Source organism: Sinohyriopsis cumingii, chromosome 5 (assembly GCF_028554795.1).
Source record: "Sinohyriopsis cumingii isolate HCF-2022 chromosome 5, ASM2855479v2, whole genome shotgun sequence".
NCBI lineage: Eukaryota > Metazoa > Mollusca > Bivalvia > Unionida > Unionidae > Sinohyriopsis > Sinohyriopsis cumingii.
The window spans coordinates 31,751,314-31,775,627 of record NC_142965.1 but is presented as its reverse complement, the minus strand read 5'-3'; the positions used below and the strand labels follow the sequence as shown (position 1 = coordinate 31,775,627).

The following is a 24,314-nucleotide window of genomic DNA, read 5'->3' as shown; positions in this document are numbered from 1 at the left end:
TGTACTATTTTCGATAGAAAAAAAAAACCTAGTGTTTTATGTGCGTGCTTATATGTGTCGCTCATCGCATAATTTTGAAATCAGGCGGGCTGTGCTCGAGTGAGGGTCCATACTTTATTTATTTGTCGTATTTCACCCGATTCGAGTTTTGGCCTCCTCTGTTATTTTTTGTGGCCAAATTTCCAATTTATATTAGTCAACTATACAGTACGGGAGCTGTATAGTTAAGAGAGAGCGAGAGTTAGAAATAAGTAGAGGTGTTGTGTTTGTTTTTGTGTTTTGAATGTACTAGTGTTCTATATGGTACGTTATATTTCCAGCGAAAATTCTATTTTTAGTGACTTGTAAATCCACGTGCAATAGCAGATCCATCTGTTATGTGGCCATCTTGAATTTCGCGCCAGATATGGCTGTTACCATTTACATGTATGTGTCTAAAGTGTATGCAGGCTTGTTCCAGATAGATTTGCATGCAGCAAAATTGCACATTTTAATAAACTGCTGACTTCAGACTCACATATGGTTTATCACTAACAACGCAGACTGGGTGAGGAGGTTGATTTATTGGACTAGGAATTCACAGGTTATGATTATCAAATAATGTGATAGCCTTGAAGGTTTAAAATAAAAATACAGGGCCGGATTTACACATGGTGCGGCCATAAGCTAGGAGAAGCTGTAGAGGCCCTATTTGGTAATTGTCAACAGAGAAGGAGGCTGTGTAACAAGTGAAGTTGGCAATTGTTTGCTAATTATTACAATGTAAGTTATGTAATTTATATAAAATATTTTACATAGGTAATAATAGTGAACATATTATGCTAAAATCACGGGTCAAAATTATTACTTAAATATAAATTACAATAAAATTGTAACAATTCTTTTTAAAATAAAAAATTTTGAGAGACCCGTTCAAACTGTGAGGCCCTAAACTGTAGCTTTTTTAGCTTATGTTTAAATCCGACCCTGTAAATAAAGTTAATATTTTAAAAGATACAAAATTCATTGTATTGTTTATCATTGTTTTTAATTTCTGAACGCAGTTCTCTCTCTCTCTCTCTCTCTCATTAGTCGGTTGTTACAAGGTGATATTGTTACTGGTGTTGTTTGCGCTTCATTACTTAAGAGTATTTATGAAAGGGTGAATGACACGAACTACACCTTAAATGTGCATCTCGACTCTTTTATCTCTACCTTGTATAGTTAGTGTCGATAATCTTGCTAGGCAAAAGTAGATTTGGATAACTTGAAATGTGAGCGGAGTTTAGCTGTACTCCAAGTTCCAAAACCTGAAAATTAAAGCATGGTTGTTAGGCTCCACCTAAATAACGTTTGTGACGAGTGTTCTTTGTGACGTTTACATTAAATACATTAGATTTAGTCTCCTCTGTTTATAGATCTACGCAGTATATGTTATATCATTCTGAAGACCAAACATTACCGACCTCACATTGATTGTAATTGTACTCGAAGGGAAATAATTCTCTCGTACCGGATATACACAGTGAAAACTGAAGCTAGACCGGAAGTCTAGATCAAATGTAAACAACCCGATGAATAGGACGAATATTGTGATCTGTTGTTATGTATGATATATCTTTCAGTACGAAACGTTCTCCTTCTTCCCGGGTTTAAACTTGGGTCAACTTTTCAAGAGATGGCAACATCATCTAAGGCTAGAGTCAATGTTGATGTAGTTAGCGACGTTATCTGACCTTGGTGTTGGGTCGGGAAAAGGAAAATGGAACTCGCCATGGACTCACTCAAGGATAAATTTGAGTTTCGAGTCCGGTGGGAACCTTTTCTTTTACGACCTGACACCCCACCAGAAGGGTTGCCAAAACCAAAGGAGTACATGAATGTTAATAATCCTAGGTAAGGTATACGGGTATTTGGGCTCTTGTTTCGGGCCATTAACTTAAAAAGGGGTGCTGGTAGTCCTTCAATGCAAGGCATCGACCCATATATTTATTCGACCCCCCAAAAACATAAATATCAGGGTCGATGTCTTACAGTGCATGACTAGGATGTAGACATATTAATACCGTGGCTGATTAGGACCAGATTTATTCGGACCAAATTAAGGGCTGGTTCGGACCATGTGAAATATTAATAAGTTTCGTCTTACATTTGAATGTGACATTACAGTTGATTCAAATATGATATTTCTCATTATTCCTATGTACGTTATGCAGTCAAAACTGCATTTGAGTAAACAGAACTCCAATTTTCATCTAATATCATTAGTCAATATCATCTGTCCATAGTCTGCTAATCTTATAGACCGTATATTATAATAAAGAAAATGATTGCATAACAAAAACGTTTGTGCTAGTACTTTAGAAAGATGAAATATATTTTACCAATCTTAGTTTAAAGGAACATATGTTATTTTTTTCTCGGAATTCATAATGTATCGTTTAGTTTTATGCAAATTACTCACATTGGGGAAAAAAAAGAAAAACCCATGCATCCACAAAATGTGCATATATATACTGGTCTGAGTATGTTAAGGCTTTTGTTAGATTTATGCAGAATTTATCTTTATATTGAATACTGTACTATATAATACAGTACTACAAAATAAAACAATTATAATAAGGCCAACAAAAATATTTTTCCAGTTGGCTGACCATCCCAGTTTTTCATTGCCAACCCTAGCACATTTACCCTATTTAAAAGTTATTGAAACAATTTTTTTTAAATCCAGAAATTGATTTTTCCATCCACTTAAACTGTTTTAGTCCAGTACTTGACGTGCTTAGTACATATTATATATATCAGAAAAATATTCATGCTTTATTCCTTTGAGCAATTTTGCAATGCTGTTCAGGTGAATTTATATATATATATATATATAACGTTTTTATAAATGCTTACTTGCCTACCCTAATTTAAAAATATTGCAATGCTAAACAGGCATATTTTTTGGCCTAAAGAAAATGATAGCACAATGAAAATGGTGAAATGGTGATGGTATTTCTTCTGAATGATGACATATATTTTACTCATGTTTGTTTAATGGTCAGTATGTTATTTTTCCAGAATTCATGACATATCATTTAGTTCTATGCAAATTGCTAAGACCAAAATTGATTGATGCCACTATTATTAAATATAATATTACCATTTTATTTTGTTCAATCAGTTCATCCTACTTTATTTGCAAACAACAATAGTGAGAAGAACTGACCATCAGTTTGTAAAACCTGTTTGATATAGTTAAAGCATTTTTGTTGTCAATTTCCAAATTGATGAATTTATTACAATTTGGGAATACAAAATATAATTCTGAAATTAAATAACTTTGTGATCTTTTGTTACATGGAAGTGTTATTATATCCTATATTTAATATAATAAAATCTCTATTCAGAAATCAAGTTTTAAATTAAATATTGAAATTCATTTGTATTTGCAAAGTTGTTAAAAGTGAGAATGAAAATATAACAAGTTCGTTTAACTCACAGGATAAAATTTGAACAATAAAACTAAGGTACATTTTAATATTGTATCACGGATCAATAACTGATCCGTAACTCTCTATACCATTTTGAATGATTACTCTCCAACACAGAGAGTACATTGCTTATTCAAAATCGTATGTAATTGTGGACATATAGGTGCATTTATTCAAATAAACATTAATTGTTGTCCTAATATGTAGTACTAATGTATTTTAACCAAAAAGTCTATTAAATCCTGATTGTTGAATGCTCTACACCTTAAATGTCCATTTCCGGATGAAAATTATTGATTGCTATGGATATTCAGTATGGTGGTTAAGGACTAAACTGGGTCAAGACATGGGAGAGTCAGGTCTATCATATCAAATAATAGGGTAGAATGACCTTTTTCAGCATGAGTTGCTTTCATTGTGACATCACATGCTGTGACATTCAGCCTAGCTTGTACCAGATCACACCACTAGGTTGACATCCTCCAAAATATGTCCAAAAACTTTAACATTGATTTTTGCCATATGTGCTGCTCTGGGCATTTATACAATGATCTTAAAGGAATATATAGGTATGACACATATGTATGAGGATCGAAATACAGTGAGTAATCACCCTTTAAAAATATTTGGAGTCAGATTTTAAAAAATCACACCAGTATCTGAAATAGTCCTGAATACATGTTACTTTTATGACTTGTACTATAATAAGTTACTTAAAAATAAAGAGACCTGTAATTCCAAACAAGGACCAAACATGAACCTTTGTTGTTCGCTGACAGATCTACTTGTTGTAAATAGATCTCGATTTGAAATTTGTATATTGATTGGGGTCTGAAAATTTCCTCTTGTTTTTAATATAGGGCATAAATTTTGTAAGCTACGTTTACTGATATTAATCAAGGAAAGATTTGTGATGAGAAACTTTTGTTTTGTTTCAAGGTTATTTTAGTTTACTGATGACGTTTTGATTTTGATAGGTTTCATTGTTACAGTAGCTATTTTCATTGCCAGGTTCCAGTATCTAAGAGAAGCTGGGAAGGAGATAGGGTTGGATTTCTCCCGGACAAGCGAGCGCTTTCCAAGCACCATCAAAGCTCATGCGCTTCTGGAGTTGGCCAAAGAAAAAGATGATGGAGTAAAGCAAAATGATGTTGCCGAAGCACTTTTCAAAGTTAGTAACTACAAGAGCTATACTCTGGACCAATTCGGAATGAAAATATACAAGAATAACAGTCGAACATAAATAGTAGATGCCTACATCAGTTTGAGAGTGGTGTCTTCTGCCATCTTTTGTTTAAATACCAAAAGACTTACATTAAAGAATAAAAGACTGTTTATTTGTTTGATTCAGTTTTGACATAGAAAACTATAGATATTGACCTGTCCTTATTCCTTCTGTACATCTTATCAAGTTATGGGTGTTGTGCTGATTAGAGATGTGTTGAGAGCAATGTAGCAAAGGTATACAGTAAAATGTCAATTATCTGTATGGCAGTTAACCAGTATTTTCACTCATATGGACTAGTGACATGTTCCCTCAAATTGTTACTTACTATGATGTACATGTATTTGTATCTGTAGACATAACTAATATTTGAACAACAACTTCCACATAGAACTGAGTAACAGAAATCAATAACATAATCGGATAGTTATTGCCTTGATATTATAAGAACTGTATTATACTTTTAGAATGTAATTAAGAAAGAGGAAGACAGAGAGTGAGATACAAAGAAATTTGATTTTGTTTACCTGACTATCGCTGAATGCAGTAATGACAGTATGGAAACTGTGATACAGAGACCTAAAGTTAATCAAGCATGATTAATGACTTGTAACAATATGAACAAAGGCATTCTGTAGTCCAAGGATATGTAATTAACTCTTGATCAGCAATCAATCTTGCCTTAATTGATTGATAAAGGTTAATCACCTACCAGCACAGGTGTGAGTAGAATCCATATTGGCTGAGTTTATTTTAACAAAGCAATTTGATATCTGTGTTCACAAGACATAAAATGACTGTCCATCACACATGTTATCCTTCTATCGTTTACAGTTATCCTTCCTTCATTCATAGTTATCCTTCCATCATTCATAGTTATTCTTCCATCATACACAGTTCCACTTTCTAACCATCAAAATGCAACATTAGCATTTGATTGTAATGAAAAGCATATAAATGGATTTGATTGCTCTGTAGGAAAGAGTAATTTCAATAGATATTGAACCATGAGTGTACAAAACATAATTATTATGTACATTTCCCAGAATGGTTAACAAAGATAACATACATATATCATGCTCTGTACAGGTAAATTTGCTTAAGTCAGTTCTCAGCATACAAGTCCTGTTCATATCCTTCAAAGTGCCTCTGACCCTAATTGATATGCATTAATATTTATATTCACCATGGGAAATGTAGGTTACATTTTCGATCTGAACTAGTAGATTATTTTCATGTTCATGTTACTGAATCTTCACCATGATGCATTTTATATTTGTTCAAAATAACCAAAAACATCGTAACTTTATCAAAATTATTTAATGCTATATATTTAACATGTTTTCCATTACTTTATATGTCAGAATTGTTATAAAATATGAAAGCAGTCGCTTTAGAGGGGCCACTTTGGATCATGCCTAAAAGTTCCAGGAAGCTGAGGTTTTGTTTTATATAAAGGTAATCTCAGGATCAGGAAATCAACCAATTATTCACACAGCTGTACTCACCAAGAAATATTTTAAATAGGGAAAAAAGATCCCTGACCAGTGTTACACATTGAGCATGGGATTAAGGGTTTCCCACAATGTTTTGTCCTACATCACCAGATCTTGACTCCCATGCACCCACTGGATATACTTTTATGTCACTGGAGAAAAAATCCCTCTGCCATTTTTCTTGAGTGCACATCTTTCCATGTCAGTGGTGATCTTGGCAAAAAACAGCTCTAGAATGACAGTTAATTTTCGTTGCAAAACAAATGTGTTTGCAGGAAAAACATTAATAGTTTGTAGTAATCTGCCGAGGCGCAATGCATTTTCAGTTATGATCATTAGTGTAACATATTTTCAAGGTTGAATTAATAATAAAAAAGGACAGAATTTTCAGGGTAGGGTGAAAAACATGAGAGATATACACTTGGACCTTATTTATGTATTATTATTTTCTAATGAAAAATAGTAAGAAAACGAGAATTTTATTGCAATAAACAGTGGCAGATCATCCAGAGATAGTGTTTAGGAGGGCATAAATGAGTTTTCTATTGGTCTCTGCAATGGAACCCCAGTGGAGTTTGGGGGTGAGAGGTGAAGCCCTTGGAAACTCCTACATTTGAAGCATCATTGATTTTAACCATCTAACTAAAGAAAACTTGCTCTGTGGAACATTATAATTGCTTCATGCTCATGTTTTTGAAGGGGTTGCACTGTACTGCTCCCACAGACATACACAAGATCAACTGAAAATGAACACTGGTAGATGATGAGTGAACACATAAATGAGAGTGAGATTCATAGTGCATCTCTTTTTAGATGAATTAGATATTCAGATAGGTAAGTTTGTATGGGTCACATAAGCACTGATAAAACATTTATAACTGTACATTAGTAATCATTGATAGATGATACAGCCATGCAGACAACAAATATGTTGGTGGCTAAACAGAAGAACCATAAATGGACATAATATCCCTTGCCCTTAGGATCCTAGATGCAAGAATAATGGCAAATTAAATTGTATTTTATGCTGGCCAAATATGTATATGTGCTTATTCATATAAAGAACAGACACTATCAGAAATTTTTCCAAGGTCATTCAGGTTTGCTGACTAACAATGTACATGAATATACATGTACACACTTTTCTACAAAGACCATGATGCCACAAGCCCTTTAAAAGAATTTCAGTCTGCAGTCACAGAGATGAAACTCATATTTTTGTCACATGGGTCTCAATTGCATTCAGTCTGATACCTGTTATCGTAAACGTTATAGTCTGTGCATCCACACTGGATTGATGGTCATCCCCCACTTAAACCAATATTTTTCATTGTTGTTTTTCTTTTTTTTCAATTTTATGAGTTTTTTTACAATTATAAATCAATCCCTCAGTTTTCACAATTTTCAGACACTTCTCCTCTGCCCCATCCCACCCTTTGTCCAGTGTTCATTATTAGAGAAAAATGGCAACCAGAGGAGAAATCTGTGTATACCAACTTAACAACCTATGCTAGCACATTTAAGATGAATATTACATTGCAGTTGATATTACCACATTAAGACAAATAATACATTGCAGTAAGACCAATAATATGTAGTCTGTATTAGCACATCAAGACGATTCATTTTCAGTTGATATTATAACATTAAAACCAATAACACTTTGGAGCCTATTTTAGCATGTTGAAACCAAATAGCACTTTGTAGTCTATACATGTATTAGCACACTGAAACTAATAACACTTTACCGTCTATTATAGCACATTGAAATCAATTGAAACCAATAGCACTACCACACTGATGCAACTAAGACTTTGCAGACTATATTTTTCTTGGCATCTGTCCATCTACTAGAGACAATGGTGTAGCTCCAGAGTAAGTTCTTGTTTCTCCTTCATTCTAGCTCTCTTTTCAGCTTGCTTTATGTTCATCTCTTCCTTGGCTTTTTGAACGCCCTGTCTAACAGCTAGGCGCCAGGTGGAACAGTCGTTAGCACAGCACTCCCAGTCGTTGACATTGATGTTGGCCATCTTCATGTCCTTCTTGCAAACATCTTTGTAGCACAGACGTGGTTGTCCAGTTGTTCATGCGCCTTCTACTAACTCCCCATATAACAGGTCCTTGGGAATGCAGTCTGGGTCCAGTCTCTTGACAAGGGCGAGCCAGCAAAGCTACCTCTTGCTGAGAATGGAGAACATGCTGTTCATGTTGGCGTGTTCCAGAACCTCATTGTTGGGTACTTTGTCCTGCCACTGGATGTGCAGAATGCACCGCAGGCATCTCAGGTGGAAGCTGTTGAGTTCCCTCTCATGTCTCGCATAGGTGGTCCATGTTTCGCTGCTGTAGAGGAGTGAGCTGGGCATGAAGGCCTGGTAGACACACAGATTGGTCTTCTCACTGAGGTTGGAATTGTTTCAGACCCTCTGGTTCGGTCTGGCCATCACTGCTGATGCCTTGGCAATCCTGCCATTCACCTCAGAATCAACGAGAGTGAGCTGGAGATGGTGGACCCGAGGTATGTGAAGTTCTCAACAACTTCCAAGTTGTACCCATCAATGGTGATGGAGGGAGGGGAGTCTGTGTCCTGCGCCATGACATTCGTTTTCTTCAAAAAGATGGTAAGTCCAAACTCCTTACAGGCATGGGAGAGGCGGCATACCAGCTGCTGCAGTCCATCTAACGTGTGTGATGTCAAGGCTGCATCATCAGCGAAGAGCAGTTCATGGATGTGTACCTCTGTGACTTTAGTCTTAGCACGGACACGGGCAATGTTGAACAGCTTGCCATCAGCCCTGGTATGGATGTACACTCCCTCGCTGCAGCCCTTGAAGGCATACTGGAGAAGCATGGAGAAGAAGATGTCGAAGAGCATTAGTGCAAGGACACAGCTTTGTTTGACTTGTTGTGTCATTGAAGCAGACTGTGCTGTGCATGTTCACGTGGAACAACATGACAACAGCAAGCAGTCGTGGGGGGCAGCTGATCTTCTGTAGGAGTCTGAAGAGTCCACTCCAACTGACAAGGTCAAATGCCTTCGTCAGGTCTATGAAGGCATTGTAGAGGGGCATCTGCTGCTTGCGACACTTCTCCTGCAACTGGCATAGTGAGACGATCGTGTCTACAGTTGACCTGCCGGCTCGAAAGCCACACTTGGACTATATTAGCACACTGAAATCAATTGAGACCAATAGCACTAGCACATTGATACAAATAACACTTTGCAGACTATATTATCACAGTGAAATCAGTCGAGACCAATAGCACTAGCACATTGATACAAATAACACTTTGCAGACTATATTAACACACTGAAATAAATTGAGACCAATAGCACTAGCACATTGATACAAATAACACTTTGCAGACTATATTAGCACTTTGAAATCAACTGAGACCAATAGCACTAGCACATTGATACAAATAATAATTTGCAGACTATATGAGTACATTAAGACAAATAACACTTTGTGGTTTACAAGAGCAAATTAATACAAATAACATTTTGTACATTGTATGAGCACATTAAAACAAATAATATAAAAACTGAAACTTAGAAGCTATGTTTGCTCAAAAATCCAATGCTTTTTTTCAGAAATATTTTTTGGAAGGAGATATGCTTCAAGACAGCACTGTACTCCAAGTGGCAAAGGAAGTGGGTTTTGACGAGACCGAAGTGAAAAACTACATTGAAAATGCCAACAATCTGAAGACTGTGTTTAGCAAAGCTACCGCATGGTCTCAAAAAGGAATTTCAGGTAACATTTAATAATTATACTTCACTATTACTTTTCCATCTAAATGGACCTTTCATCCACCCCCCCAGTTTCTATTTCTCTATTTTCATTTTTCATGTTATTTTTTGTTTCTTAAAGTAATTTGGTAAAGAAGAATTTAGACATATTATACTACATGATCTTGTTTTTTTGAGTTTTTCTTGGAAGATAATTGCACTGTCAAGTGAAAAAGCCTTTGTTTTATGAGAAGTTCTGAGAATTTTCATATATATAGCCAGTTCATCCTCATCAGGTATTCTGACCAATAATGCCATTTTACAGTTTGTCAGAATACATCTATATTGTTTAATTGTATCACCGTTGGTACATGTAAGAAGTGATATTTTTACCCCCCAGTATGTCTCTTTTCAGTAATGTATTATATACAGTAAAAACTTGCCTTAAGACACATCCCCATCTAATGGACATTAGGCCATAATGAACAACACTAAAGGGTCCCTTTCCTTTTGTTCATTGCCATTTTTCCTGCTACATACAGTAGACCTGTCAATAAAATGACAAAATTTGATCTCATTTGTGTTCATTTTTGACTCCCCCCTCCAAGATTAGGGAAATTTCGCCACAATGATTTGTAAATTTTTAATGATTTGCCTTTTTCTTTGCCTTCACAGGAGTTCCAACATTCTACATGAATGGTCAGAAGATATTTTCCGGTGGTCAGGATGTCTCTGTATTCATCCGAATGTTTGAGATTGCTGCAGAAAAGTTCCCCTTAAAAAGTCCTGAGAGCAAAAATTAATTCCTAGAGTAAACAATAATTGTACAATTAGCAATTCAGTGATTGCTGCAGAAAAGTTGCCCAGGAAGAGTCTGGAGAGGAAAAATTAATTCCTATTTAAAACAATCATTTTGCCATTAGTGATTAAAAATAATCTTAACTTATACCATGTAGTGTCTTCAGTATGATGTAAACTAGACTGATGCTTGTATAACACATATGCCTCCATGGCAAAAACAAGTTCTGTTCGAAAAGTGGTACAAAATACAGGGTTCCCGTGCCACCAGGAAATCGGGAAAAATCCAGGAATTTTCTGCCACCACTTGATGCCCAAAACAGTCATGTAATTGAGTCATAACTAAACTGATTCTGAGTTAAATTTATCAAGTTCTAGCCAGAATATTTGGAGGGTGCAGTATGGATCATTTGGGTGCTTGCAGTAAACTTATACGCTGAGTCAATCCAAACACTCATTGGATTAGATTTGTCTAGTAGACTTTTATTTTCAAAGTCAGCTTACAATATTGTAGTGGCAAAGCATAACTGCTTACCGGATGGCCTAGCAAACTAAACATTGTTAGATCGAGTGATACATGTATGAAATTGATATGAAAATTACTTATTTTCTTATAAATTTTGAGTATTAGAATCGTTATGTCTTTAATCTGCTGGAAGACGAGATAACACTACGGCGTTGATGAAATGTGACCTGGTACTCACAAGTTGCTTTGCTAGTCGCATGAGTACACAACCCACTTTTTCAAATGTTGTAGAGAAAAAAATAAACAAAATTTTAAAATGAAAGTCGTATACTGGTTGTAATAAAAATACAAAAACGAAAGAACACAAAATTTTCCATATATATGTATTCCAGGAACAACTTCTGGAGTTTTGTTTTATCACATGACTGCCACGTTGACATGTGCTCCCTGCTTGATAAATCAGACTGGCATGATTGCTGGTATTTACAAAAAGTATCTGACTTAAAACTGAGTTTTTGTTGATATCACATGACCATTGGACTTCCAATAACATTGTTTGAGATTGGTGAAGTTATGTGACTACTAATGCAAATGGCAAGTACCAGGTGAGGTTTCATCTATGCCATAGTTTCGTCTAGTCTGTCATAAGATTAAAGACATAACGATTACAATACTTGCCGTTCCTGAGAAAATAAATAATTTTCCTATCGATTTCATGCAGGTATAAGTCAATATAACATAAGTTTAAAATTTCTAGACCTGCTGGTATGTGACTAACATGTCGCTGCCGCACAGAAGTGGCAAATTCCAAATTTTCGATATGCAATTGCAATGACCACACACCCCAACCTACATGTCAAAATGTGAAAAATGGGGTGGGAATATTCGGAGGAAACCAGGATTAGATAGCGGGCTGCTATTCATTTAAGCCAAAGTTGTAGTCCAAATTGTTGAATCTTAGAGCTGAAATGAGAAATTGTCATCCCTTATATTACATATTAAAAAGCGATATGAACCCCTGTATCAATACAGGTTTGTGGACTGGTTTAACATATTCCAAGAAGTCAAGTTGATTTTACAGAAAATTCGGTCCTTGTTTATACAACATTATATAATTTTGAAGATCTTTTGTCAAAATTTAAATCAGCCCTTTAGAAAATGTTTTTAAATGATGGATTTTTGACCAGATTGTCTTAAGGAGATTAAGTTGTTTGAAAAAATCTTGTTTGGGATTTTATTGGCACAGATAAATTCAGGGTTAAACTCCTTTTTGTTACAAGATTCTAATTATTTGCGTTTATTGTTTTTTTAAATACTGTAATGGGAAATGTTTACTTTTTATAAGTATATAATTATATATATTGCTATAGAATTCTTTAGGATTAAAAGTTTGAAAGGAAACAAAACTAATTTATGTTCATTATACTGTTCCCACTTAGAAACACAATGCACATCAGCAAAATAAAGTTAGAAATTGTATTCTATACACTGGAATGACTTTATATGCCAATTTATAGGAATACAATCAAATTTGTTTCATGTGATACATTTTGTGGTTTTGTATATGATCATCTTTTCTGACTTAGATGTTTTTTAGAGTCTTGAAAGAGAAAACATCTATACATTTAGAAAATGCATGTTTTGTTCTAAAATGTTCTTTAATTCCATTCAGTAATGGTTATATGTAAACCTTGAAAAAGTTAATTTCATCTTGGAAAAACCCTGGAAATGTGCTGGAAATTTGTCTTTAGAAAAGCATGGGAACATTGAAAATATATGGTGAATGCCAGAAATATCATTTGTGTGGCTTTAGTGCTTTCTAAATAAATCATGCCAATGTTTCATGAAAAAAGTCTGATTATAATAATTTAAATAACTATAAGAACTATACAAGTAATTCTTGAGAGTCTAACTAGGTCATATACTTACAACTAAAATTATGCCCAACAAATTTCAATTATCAGGTGCAGTGAGTTATCTTGTTTTAAAAAAGAATTGCAATCAACTCACAGTGATTTACAACAAGCCAAAAACTGCCTGACACAGTCATAATAGTCCAGTACTGGCAGGCAACAGACAGTTGCTCCCACAGCATTAGGCTGGCACCATGTTTGAACTGTACCATCAGAAACCTGGCAAATGGACATCAGTTGACAGGCTGTGCTCAGATATTACGATTTGATTCAGGCATCGATTGTTTTGGACGATTTGGACCTTGGCTGTAATTGTGCAGACAAGCATCCTGGGATGAATGACCCAACCTAAACAAATATACGAACCTTCCATACAAGCTCAGCAAAGACACTTCAGATTGCTACCCATACATATTTGTAATGCAGTTGTTATGACTAATGAAATTAAAAAAAATGTGGGCAGATAAAATTATTCAAAATTATTTGATAATATGGAACTGTCATTATTGAAATATCTGATTTTTTTTTAATTACATTTTACTGACATCTGCTATGTCTTGCCATTTAATGCAGCTTCTTTACTGTGTCACCATAGAATATATCACTCCCTGAATTTAAGGCAAGCCCCTGTTATAAGGCACTCTCACTACAAGTCCCTTTATTGTGATGCATTTTCTATTATAAGGCAGTCTTACTGTAAGCCCCTTATTGTAACACATTACCTATTGTAAGGCAGGTATGGGCCATGAATCCCATTTCATTATGTTGTCATAAAATTATATGTATCATATCATGTTGTTTTGGGGTTTTTTTTAATTATAAGGAAATGCACAGCAAAGCGGTATACTGTATGTCTGATTGACAACATTGTAATGAGTGGGTATTATCTATAAAAAATCTGATTTTGTTTAGAAACCTTTACAATTTATATCCAGTTACGGTATAAGTGCAAGAAAATATAGATGTGTTTAGCTTACCAGAGGACTGAGTCAAAACAAGAAAAACAAATTATATTTTTGTCTACTAAAAGATAATAGAATGGTATATTTAACAAGAATAGATAGAGAATTTATTTATAGATAATCATCAAAAACTTGTCTTGATTTTGAAGTTTAACTGGATATTAATCTTTTTGACAAATATGTTGATGAATGGAACCTGGCAATAAATAATATTCTTATCCACATTGTGTGCATAATCTGCCAATAAGTATGGATAAGTAATATCATTATCCACATTGTGTGCATATTCAGGCAATAAGTATATATAACTAATATTTTTATCCACACTGTGTGCAAGTTCAAGCAACAAGTTAAAAGTGTTTTCATTAAAAACACATTGTTTTTTTAAAACTATCAGTATTTTATATTAATGAACCTAATTTTTATATTTGCATCTTATATTTTCATGGTTAAAAAAAAATTGTGCAAATTGTCTATTTACAGATACATTTAAGTTTATTCATGTCATTTTTAAAAACATATCAATGCAGTATATGAACTATACAAGTAACAGAAATGTCTGAATGATAGTAACTAGGAAAACCTCGGCAATCTTAGTTATTTGATGATCCGATGACATTCCTTTCTTGAATAATTTATATCTGGCATTGTTATTTGATACTGTTATTTTTGAGCATACTAGCATGTTCTTGTTTTATTAAACGTCATATTCAAGATTTGGGATCCTTTTTGTCTTGCCAGCAATAGATGATGCAAATGGTGCGACATAGGTGTCACAGTATTTGTCTGTCCAGTTGTCAGGTGTCGTTTTCGGGGTGGGGGGTGGGGGTTGGGGCACTACCACCTGCGTTTATCAATGGATCATTTTCAGGTTATGCATCTAGGGTAACAGAGACCTTTTTCATCTCATATGATCCCAAATAAATTTTCTATCAGTCTGTAATGGGTTTTTTCCTGTTTTTTCAAAATCACACTTATTGTGCAACCATTTGAATCCAGCTTGTTGACTAGCAACATTCATAAAAATCTTGTGTAGTGCAGTATTTTTGCCCAGTTCATTATGATACATTTTCTAATAACAATACTCATCTGGGGATTAAGTACATGAATCTGCCTATCTCATGACAAGATCAGAAGAAAATCAAAACAATTTATTTCCTCTCAAACATTTGATACTATTTGACAGTTTTGCTTTACGATGCCAGGCATTCACTCTGGGTGAATAAGCCCAACAAGTATTCAATTTTCCAAAATGTAAATGTATTTAAATCAAATACAAAAAAACAATGTGAATGAATTAAAAATAACTTACACTGTATGAATTCCTAGAATATCATAAATGTACTATCAATTTCTCACTGATCGGGAAACTGTCCAAAGATTTTAAAAATGAAGGTCATAATATTTTTATGTGCTAACTTGCTAGCATCACTGAAGAATCATATTTCTAAATCCAAGATATTTTTACTTCAGGGTAATCATGCGAACTTAGAATATCATTAAAGTCCCTGTAAGTTTCACATAATCCAATACAATTTAAATATTCAAATCCTTGAACAAATACACATTATCTGATAAGTGTTGACTGTTTAATTTAAAGATTTTCAAATTAAACATTTTCCATTCTGCTTAAAGAAAGAACAAATATTATAAATAAATCACTATTTCTTCTCAACAACTCATACAGAACTGAGCTTAACTGAAGAATGAAATACGTGGTTCACGTATTTTCATTGTATAATCTCAGTATATGCATCAAATAAACATAATCTGATTCACTAAAAAGATTCTGAAACAATTAAATATTACTATTTTAAAATAAATCAAATAGTCATGTTATGACATTATCAACCTATTGAACCAATCAACAACTAGAAAGTGCATGGGCAAATGCACTCTTAGTGTCACGTGATGTTTCGTTTCTTAGATTTGAATTCGAATTTACCGACAAAGTTTTTTACTTAACCCAGCGATCGGCCTTGGCTTATGGATGTGATTCCTACAACGTAGTGTACATGTACTGTACTATAGTACTAGCCAGTCACTGAAATAAAAGAATTAAAATATGAACGTCATAAACTAAAATGACTTATAATAAAACTTACAATAAAACTATATTATGAATTAAAGAGATAATAAAGATATCCACAAGATTATTTACTTTCTTTCTCATATTGTTACTGACTTCCACTTTGAATAGAAGAGGGTATATTACATTTATAATTACAATGAAACCATATGAAAAATAATATGTAAACATGAATTTGACATGACAAAACCTCTTTTGTTGATATTTCTTGTTTTGTTTTGTTTTTTACAGGCAAATTTTTCCATCCATAAACTTTTATTTGTCTATCTTATATATTATCTATTATTCTTCTCTCTTTTTCCGGAGTTTCTCCCCACCATCTCTGGGGTTGGTACATTTGCTGTTTCTCTTTTCCTGATTTTCAATACTTTGTGTGTTTGTTTGTTTCTGGTTTTGTGTCTGTCCTGGTTGCTTGTATTTGACTTTAGATTTATGTTTCCATTTTACTTTTCTTGTTGTTTTCTTTCTTTCCTATACTTTGCTCTAGCTTTTTTTTGCTTTGTCTTGTTTTATTTTCAATGTCTCTGTTAACAGGATTTACTGTTTTAATATTGATAGAAAGGGGTACTTCTTTCTTTTGCTGGCTGGGATGTTGCGTTTGCTTTCTGCTACTTTTTGTTCTTCATTGCTGTTTTTAGCATTACTAGTTCTGGCGAGAAGAGCTTATCGGATGATATTTTTCCATCTGTTTGCATGAGTTTGTTCTCGTTATTTCTCTTAAACGAATTGCCACGAAACTTTACACATACATTCATCTCTTGGCCCATTTGGTCCTACATGAAGGTGCCTCCCAGACTTTGAATATGGCCCCAACAAAGACCATCTTGAAACTCTTCTTATCGCTACTCCTCATGAAAAGAAGGTCATCTTGACATGAAGTTCTCACCAGAATACTTCATAATTGTTTTGAGATAAAATGGTTCTGATCTCAATGTTCATTATGGACTCCACAGCAACTATCTTGAAAATCTAACCATTGCTACTTCTTCTGAATGAGTGGCCATATAAACATGCGGTTCTCACTGTGATGTTTCTTTGGTTTTAAAGACAACAGAGCAGAGATACAGTAAAATATGGCCATCATAAAGGCAATCTTGAAAATCGTGCTATCGCTACTCCCTCAGAATAGAAGGTCTTATTAAAATGGGCGTTTATTTTACCAAACAGTTTCTTATGATGTCTAGTTGGTTCCAAATGAACGCTGTTCCACCCAGAAATCCAATACACCTGCAAGAGTGGTCACCATGAAAATAATGTTATTAATATTTCTCCTGAAACAAAGGCCATATTAACACGAGGTTTTCACTGAATTACTCCCTGTGATGTTTAGATGGTCGTAAATGAAAAAGTTTTAGATCCGACTTCTAACAATGGCCATCTTAGGCGTCTTGTTATCACTGCTTCTCCTCAATGGTTGGTCATATCAACACTGTGTTTTCACCAAAAGTAGGCCTATACATACGATGTCTAGTTAATGCTGAATGGAAATGGTGCCAATGTGGCATCCAAAATGGCCACCATCCATCATGAAAATCTTGCAGTTATTATTCCTCCAAAACGGAATGTTATATCCACATAGGATTTCCACTAGAACACTTCTTATTGTGTCTTCCTGGTTCTAAATGAAGATGGTGTATGACATCCAATGTGTCTACCACACCAGCTAATTTAAAAATAGTGCTATCGATGTACAATAGCAGAAATTGTTTCAAAACTCTGCAGTTAAAAGGACAAAATGGACTTTTCTTGAATTTCTGGAAATTCTTGTCTAGAATGTCTGGAAATTCTTGTCCAGAGTGTCAAGCATTTATAGTCGCCGTGTTGACCTGACCAGGTGATGTTCAATGTGTACTGAAAAGAAATAAAAACAAAATAGGAACTGTGCAAACAAGAGGTTTATCAGTGAAATTAGCTATTCCAGTCAATAGTTAAATGATACGTTTTGGTATGATGAATGACACGTTTACATGTGATCACAGTCGCGTTTATGTATGATGAATGATACGTTTGTGTGTGATGAATGATACGTGTATGTATTATGAATTGTATGTTTATATGAAAATGATACATTTCTGTTCTATGGATGATACCTTTATATGTGATAAATGGTACGTTTATGTGTGGTCAATGATACGTTTGTTTATGATGAATGATACGTTTATGTAAGATAAGTGATACTTCAAATTAAAGAAATAAACCCTGATAACTCTTCTTCAAAGATATCTGAACCCCTTACGGTTATTATAAATTGCTTAGAGGTGCACGATATTAACAGTATACCGGTTTATCGTGGTACTTTGTTCGGGTGGTATGTACAACAGTACTTTTTCACAGTACCTATAGTTGGGTAATTTCCGTCAGTTATGAATATACGGAAATTCCCGAGTAAGCTTGTTATGAGTTTAACGATATTTTAAGCATCTGTTAATTTTTTCTGGAAAAAAATAATTCCACAAATTATTATTGTTTTCAAAACATATTTGTATTTCTCACAAATTAAGTTTGACTATCACAAATATAGTTATATTTATGAACATTAAATCACATGTATGACACATTTCTGTAAACATTGTATCACGTGCTATTTTGGGTCAAAAATCCATTTTGTATCCAGAAAGAACAATCGCACATTAATTAAAAAAAGTTATATTAATAAAGTGTACAAAAATGTCCCACATTTCGACTCTAAATGTATATGAAAATGTGATTGCTAAATGGCAACCTGAAGACCCACTCCATGACCTTCTTGAACCTGTAACCCAGAAAATTCGATTTACTATGCATCTTTTAGAATCATACAAATAAATACATTATATAAAAGATGGAAATGTGTACCTTAAAACAAAACTGTATTTTAATCCAAGTTTCCATTTTGCAAGAAGTTGTCCCACACGTACAAAATCGTCTGCTACCCAACGTCTCTACTTGCCGCTAGAACATAAATTACACTGGTCAACAGTGAAATCATTACTGACTTGAAAAGGCCCTAATCTGTAGTATTTTGGTGTGCCGAACACGAATATAACCGTGAAAAATTTGTATTGGCTCTCGTTTTGAAGATATTCATATACCTCATTTTCTATGTTTCACTGTGTAAATTTCTCCAGTAGGACTGCAGCAACATCCGGAATAATGATGTAACATTGCATAATACCATCATGCTCACATCATCCACAGTTGATTGCATCATTTTCTGATGCAATGCAATACTAATGCCATGCGGCTGCTGAAGTAAGTTGACGCCAGCAGTGTACTATACATGTGTAGGCCTATTATACTAATGCCAGGCGGCTGCTGAAGCTGACGTAAGCAGTGTACTATATAAAGCCCAATCAGATAGGTTAAGCATTTAAAATATTTTAGACGTTGTGCGAGACAGTTCAAGCTACTGTTACATAAAACTTATTATTTTATCCATTTACGTACAATAAAGAACAGTAATGCCTCGAAAGTGTGTTAATACCGCGGACAATTTTTGCTATATTTGTGGGGAAGTGACATTTGCCAACCAGAAGAAAAGTATCAATTCTCAAGTGAAGAAGGCATATCATCTTTACTTCGGATGCAAGGTTGGTGACCAAGACAAGCCTTGGGCTCCGCATATATGCTGTGCTACATGTACAACACAGCTTTCACAGTGGTTGAATTGCAAAAGGTCATCAATGCCGTTTGCAGTCCCAATGGTGTGGAGAGAGCCAAGCAACCACCTAAATGACTGTTACTTCTGCTTGGTTCCTCCTCTTTCCGGCGGAATAACGAAGCGAAAGAAGTCGAGAATAGTCTACCCAAACATTCCGTCTGCATTGAGACCAGTTCCACATGGTGAGGGACTTCCTATTCCAGAACCTCCAGCAGAATATTCTCTTGATTCATCTGACGAAGACAAAGGTGAGTCGACCTGTTCTTCTCCTGGTCCATCAGCATGCAGTGATCCAGATTTTCACTGTGGTGCATCATCAACCCCACACAGAATAACACAGGAAGAACTAAATGACCTGATTCGTGATTTGGACTTATCAAAGAACAAGGCAGAATTGCTAGGATCAAGACTCCAACAATGGAATCTTCTAGAAGAAGATGTCACAATTACTGCATATCGAAAGCGCCACCAGCAATTGGAGCCTTTCTTCAGAAAGGAAAGTAATCTGATATTCTGTTCCGATATTGAGGGCCTCATGAATGCTTTAAAAATCACTCATGACCCACAAGAATGGAGACTATTTGTGGACTCTTCGAAACTGAGTCTCAAGGCTGTGCTTTTGCACAATGGAAACATTCTTCCATCTATTCCAGTAGCGTATGCTGTCCACATGAAAGAGACATACGATAACTTAAGGCAGCTACTGAATTCCATTGAGTATAACAAGTACAGCTGGCACCTCTGTGGTGATTTGAAGGTAGTTGCCCTTTTAATGGGACTGCAGCAAGGATATACAAAATACATGTGTTTCTTATGCGAGTGGGATAGCCGAGCAAGGGAAATGCACTACATGAGGAAGGAATGGACTCACAGGCAGAATGTAGCCATTGGAGAGAAGAATATCCAACACCCAGCTCTGGTTGAGGCTCAGAAAATCTTGCTACCACCCCTTCACATCAAACTAGGTTTGATGAAGAACTTCGTGAAAGCCATTGACCGGACTTTGCCAGCATTCCGATACCTGCATGAAAAATTCCCTCGACTCAGCGAAGCAAAGATTAAAGAGGGAGTTTTTGTGGGTCCTCAGATTCGAGAGCTTTTCAAAGATGACCGGTTCAACAACTTGCTGGAAGGTGACGCGAAACAAGCATGGAATGCTTTTCGCCTAGTTTCTACAAACTTCCTCGGAAATGTTAGGGCAGAAAACTATAAGGAACTAGTAGAAGACATGTTGATGAAGTATAAGAAACTTGGCTGCAATATGTCTCTAAAGATTCACTTCCTTCATTCCCATTTGGATTTCTTTCCTAGCAACTGTGGTATTGTTAGTGATGAACACGGCGAACGTTTTCATCAAGATATCGCAACAATGGAACAAAGATACCAGGGAAAATGGTCCACTACAATGCTGGCTGACTACTGCTGGACACTCCTCAGAGATGCTCCCGAACAGCTGTACAAGAGACAGGCGAAGAAATCTAAGATGTAGTCAATGACTTGATTTTTTATAGCTAGGCTATTACAGTTGACCTTTTACTATTGGAATGCATTTCGTTATGTAAACATTAATTTCTTGCAGATTACAAAAAAACTAGAGCCAATTTTGCAATTTGACTGTCATATTCGTGTTCAGCACATAAAAATTGATAAGAATTGACTAATTTTATTTCAGTAACATGACTTTTGTAAAAATTTGTTGTCCAGTGTTATTAACAAATTCCCCGGCGTATAGTCTGTTTCTGAATTATGTAGTAATTTTTCCCAATCAACAAGACGTTGTAATCACAGTACATCCTATTCATTGTTGTTTCTCTTCCACGTAATAACTTATTTTTCATAAAATGTTGAACTTTACTAACTTTTTTACAAGATCGGTTTAGTTTGCTTAATATCTCTTGCATTTATTGCCATTTTTACGTTGAATTTTGTAAAACTAGCTATAAACCTGACCTAATTATTCGACTGAACTGCTGACAGAAACAGTCCAAAGTAATATATTTAATTTCTGTATCCCGGTAGATAAACATTACATCTTTTCAAAGCTATGCGCAGAATAGGCCGACATAATCGCGAGTCAGGAAAACAGGGGGGTAGTATCATCTGTGTCCAAAATTAATATTATTTTGAACAGAATATTCTGGTGGCAATTGCATCTTTTAAAATGGTGGGCAATTGCTGTATTTTATGTTTGTCAATCGCTCGAATTCGATATGCGTTTTGCTTCGATATTGGAAACGAAAACCTTAGGTACGCAGAAATGCCTGACAGCAGTGTATGTCATGGCGGCCGGAGGCATGTTGTGAAAAATACTCCGGCCAATTTAACGAAATGCTATATTAAAAAAGAAGAAAAAATTTCATTTCCTAAAGTTATTTGTGTTTGTATGTTAACGTGTTAAGTACTTGTATTCCTTTGTAAAACCGAGAATCATCCTACGATTTTCAGGACTGCGGTTGTTTTCTGTTGAACCTTTACATAATTCCTCTAGTCGACTAAATATGTTCTCATTTGTTGACATGGTTTGTTACTGGCCTTCTCTAATAAATATATTAGGTGGGCGTTGACGTCCCACTCAAAGTGTACCTTTCCATTGCACTAATAGCGCAGCTAGTAAATTACAGACTGCAGTGTCAGTATTTTCTAATTTTATCAACAAGTCCTCAAATGTAAATGTGTCTTACAAGCCATCATCTCTAAACTAAACGTAATCATCCCACTTCGGTTACAGTTTTTAGAAGACACCATATACAGCAATTAAAATACGCATGGCAAGTTCGTCTACTAAAAGGCATTGACCATTTAATTTTTAAGGTCGGACCGGAAGGGGTGGGGGTGCCTGCGAATTTTGTTCGAACTGACATATCCTAATTTCATTTTTCTCAAGACAATTCATTTTTTAGTTCACATAATGTAATGGATGTAAATTATGGTTGTTTTTTTTTTAAACAAGAAATCAGAGCTTGATATTTTGTCAACTAATGGAGAGCTGGAATTTTTTTAAAAGATCCAAGTCCCCTGCCCCATAAAATTAATGTGTTGGTCACTAATACAATTGCAATATACGTTGTACATATCGCTGTATGTTAAGAAATACCGCATTATACCGCAATACAACAGTTTTCGTGGTACCCAGCTCTAAAATCGTTCCTGTTTGACTTCACAATACAGTCACTTTTCCACGTCATCAACAATTCATGAAGGCTTTCGTTAAAGTTTTTATTTTGCATATAGTTTATAAGCTCCCAGATTACTTCTCATCATACTAGGGATGAATCAATAAGAATCTCAAAGAATTTATTCTGCAATATGCTGACTTGCCACTTTGGCACCGGGGTCAATGCTCGTTCAAAGAAAATATACAAGAAGGTTCTGGATACATTTCTTTCATTTACTTATTAACATATTTCCTAAACTCCTTCGTGGATTTAGGGCGATTCATCAAGATATGTCCATTCATTTTGCAGTGTTCTTCCTCCCCCTTTGACCATGGATTCAAGATAGCAGTCATATAACATTTTCCAAACGTCTTTATGGATTATATACACATTTGGGATGAACCAGTATGAAGCTAAGGCAATTTGTTCTGCGAAGCACTTATGTGTTGTTCGTCCCTATGACCTTGGGATGAATGTCAAAGTCACAGAAAAATTGCCAATGCCTTTTATTTAGTTAAGTTCTCTTGCATTTCCTTTTGTTGAAGTAGCAGGGAATACCAACAGACAAGAGCAGTTTCTTTAGGTCGCCATTTCCCATTGACACTTGTATAAGCCCAGTTATAATCTACTATTGACTTTCAATTAATTCTACTTATTTCTGTCCAGCTGTTCTTGTGGAATTTCCATATTTGGTCCAACATTACTGATGGATAACCATTTTAGTCACACAGTGCGCATTCATTCTATTCAAATCCACAATGTTCTTGAAACTTTGTATCCCATCGCAAGAATCCAAATTAGCATGAGATCATAGCTGCATGGTTATGGAAGGATGCATTCTACATGCCGTCATTGTAGAAAATATGAACTATTTGATATGAAAGAGCCGCGTCATCTTAGAAATTAAGATCACTCTTGAGGTCTCCACTACATATATAAGTCTGAATGTTAGGTTCTCACCTTATCAATAATGTATTTTTGGATAAGTTAATTGCAATGAAGTTAATACAGGTTATTCATGAACTCATCTATATTACATGGATAATGTATTAGAGGAAATAAAATTACCACACCTTATGTATATAATTCAGTTATCTCCCTTACACAAGACATAACATTTCAAGAAATAAAAACTCACATTTTCAGTGACTGGTTATGAAAATGAAGAGAAGATTTGTGAAGTATTATATTAGCCCTCAATCTTGATGCAAATGTAAGTAGAAGCAATTTAATAATTTCTCACAGTAAAGTTTACAAGTTGAAAAACTGATAAACTATGCTTTGTTTGGTTCAGGTAAGTCCTGCCTAACTTAAGCCCATTATTGTTAATTTCTTATGTAGAAGAAATATACATTATATGTATCTATATTATCTAAATTATT

The 24,314-nt window shown here is 34.9% G+C and overlaps 1 protein-coding gene and 1 long non-coding RNA gene across 2 annotated transcripts; one reads left to right on the top strand and one right to left on the bottom strand.

The window, feature by feature from the left end:
- The first annotated feature begins 1,511 nt into the window (after positions 1 to 1,511).
- Positions 1,512 to 14,764, top strand: LOC149798888 (uncharacterized). Its single transcript, XM_089957809.1, has 4 exons — positions 1,512 to 1,875; positions 4,470 to 4,629; positions 9,772 to 9,934; positions 10,585 to 14,764. Exons 1-4 carry the CDS (start codon positions 1,589 to 1,591, stop codon positions 10,710 to 10,712), a joined length of 738 nt encoding a protein of 245 aa, XP_089813935.1. The 5' UTR covers positions 1,512 to 1,588; the 3' UTR covers positions 10,713 to 14,764.
- Positions 14,765 to 16,021: 1,257 nt separating this feature from the next.
- Positions 16,022 to 18,492, bottom strand: LOC149798887 (uncharacterized). The gene is made up of 2 exons (XR_016421042.1): positions 18,418 to 18,492; positions 16,022 to 17,988 (listed from the first exon to the last, which is right to left on the bottom strand). It is a non-coding gene; the product is annotated as an uncharacterized LOC149798887 (long non-coding RNA).
- Positions 18,493 to 24,314: the final 5,822 nt, after the last annotated feature.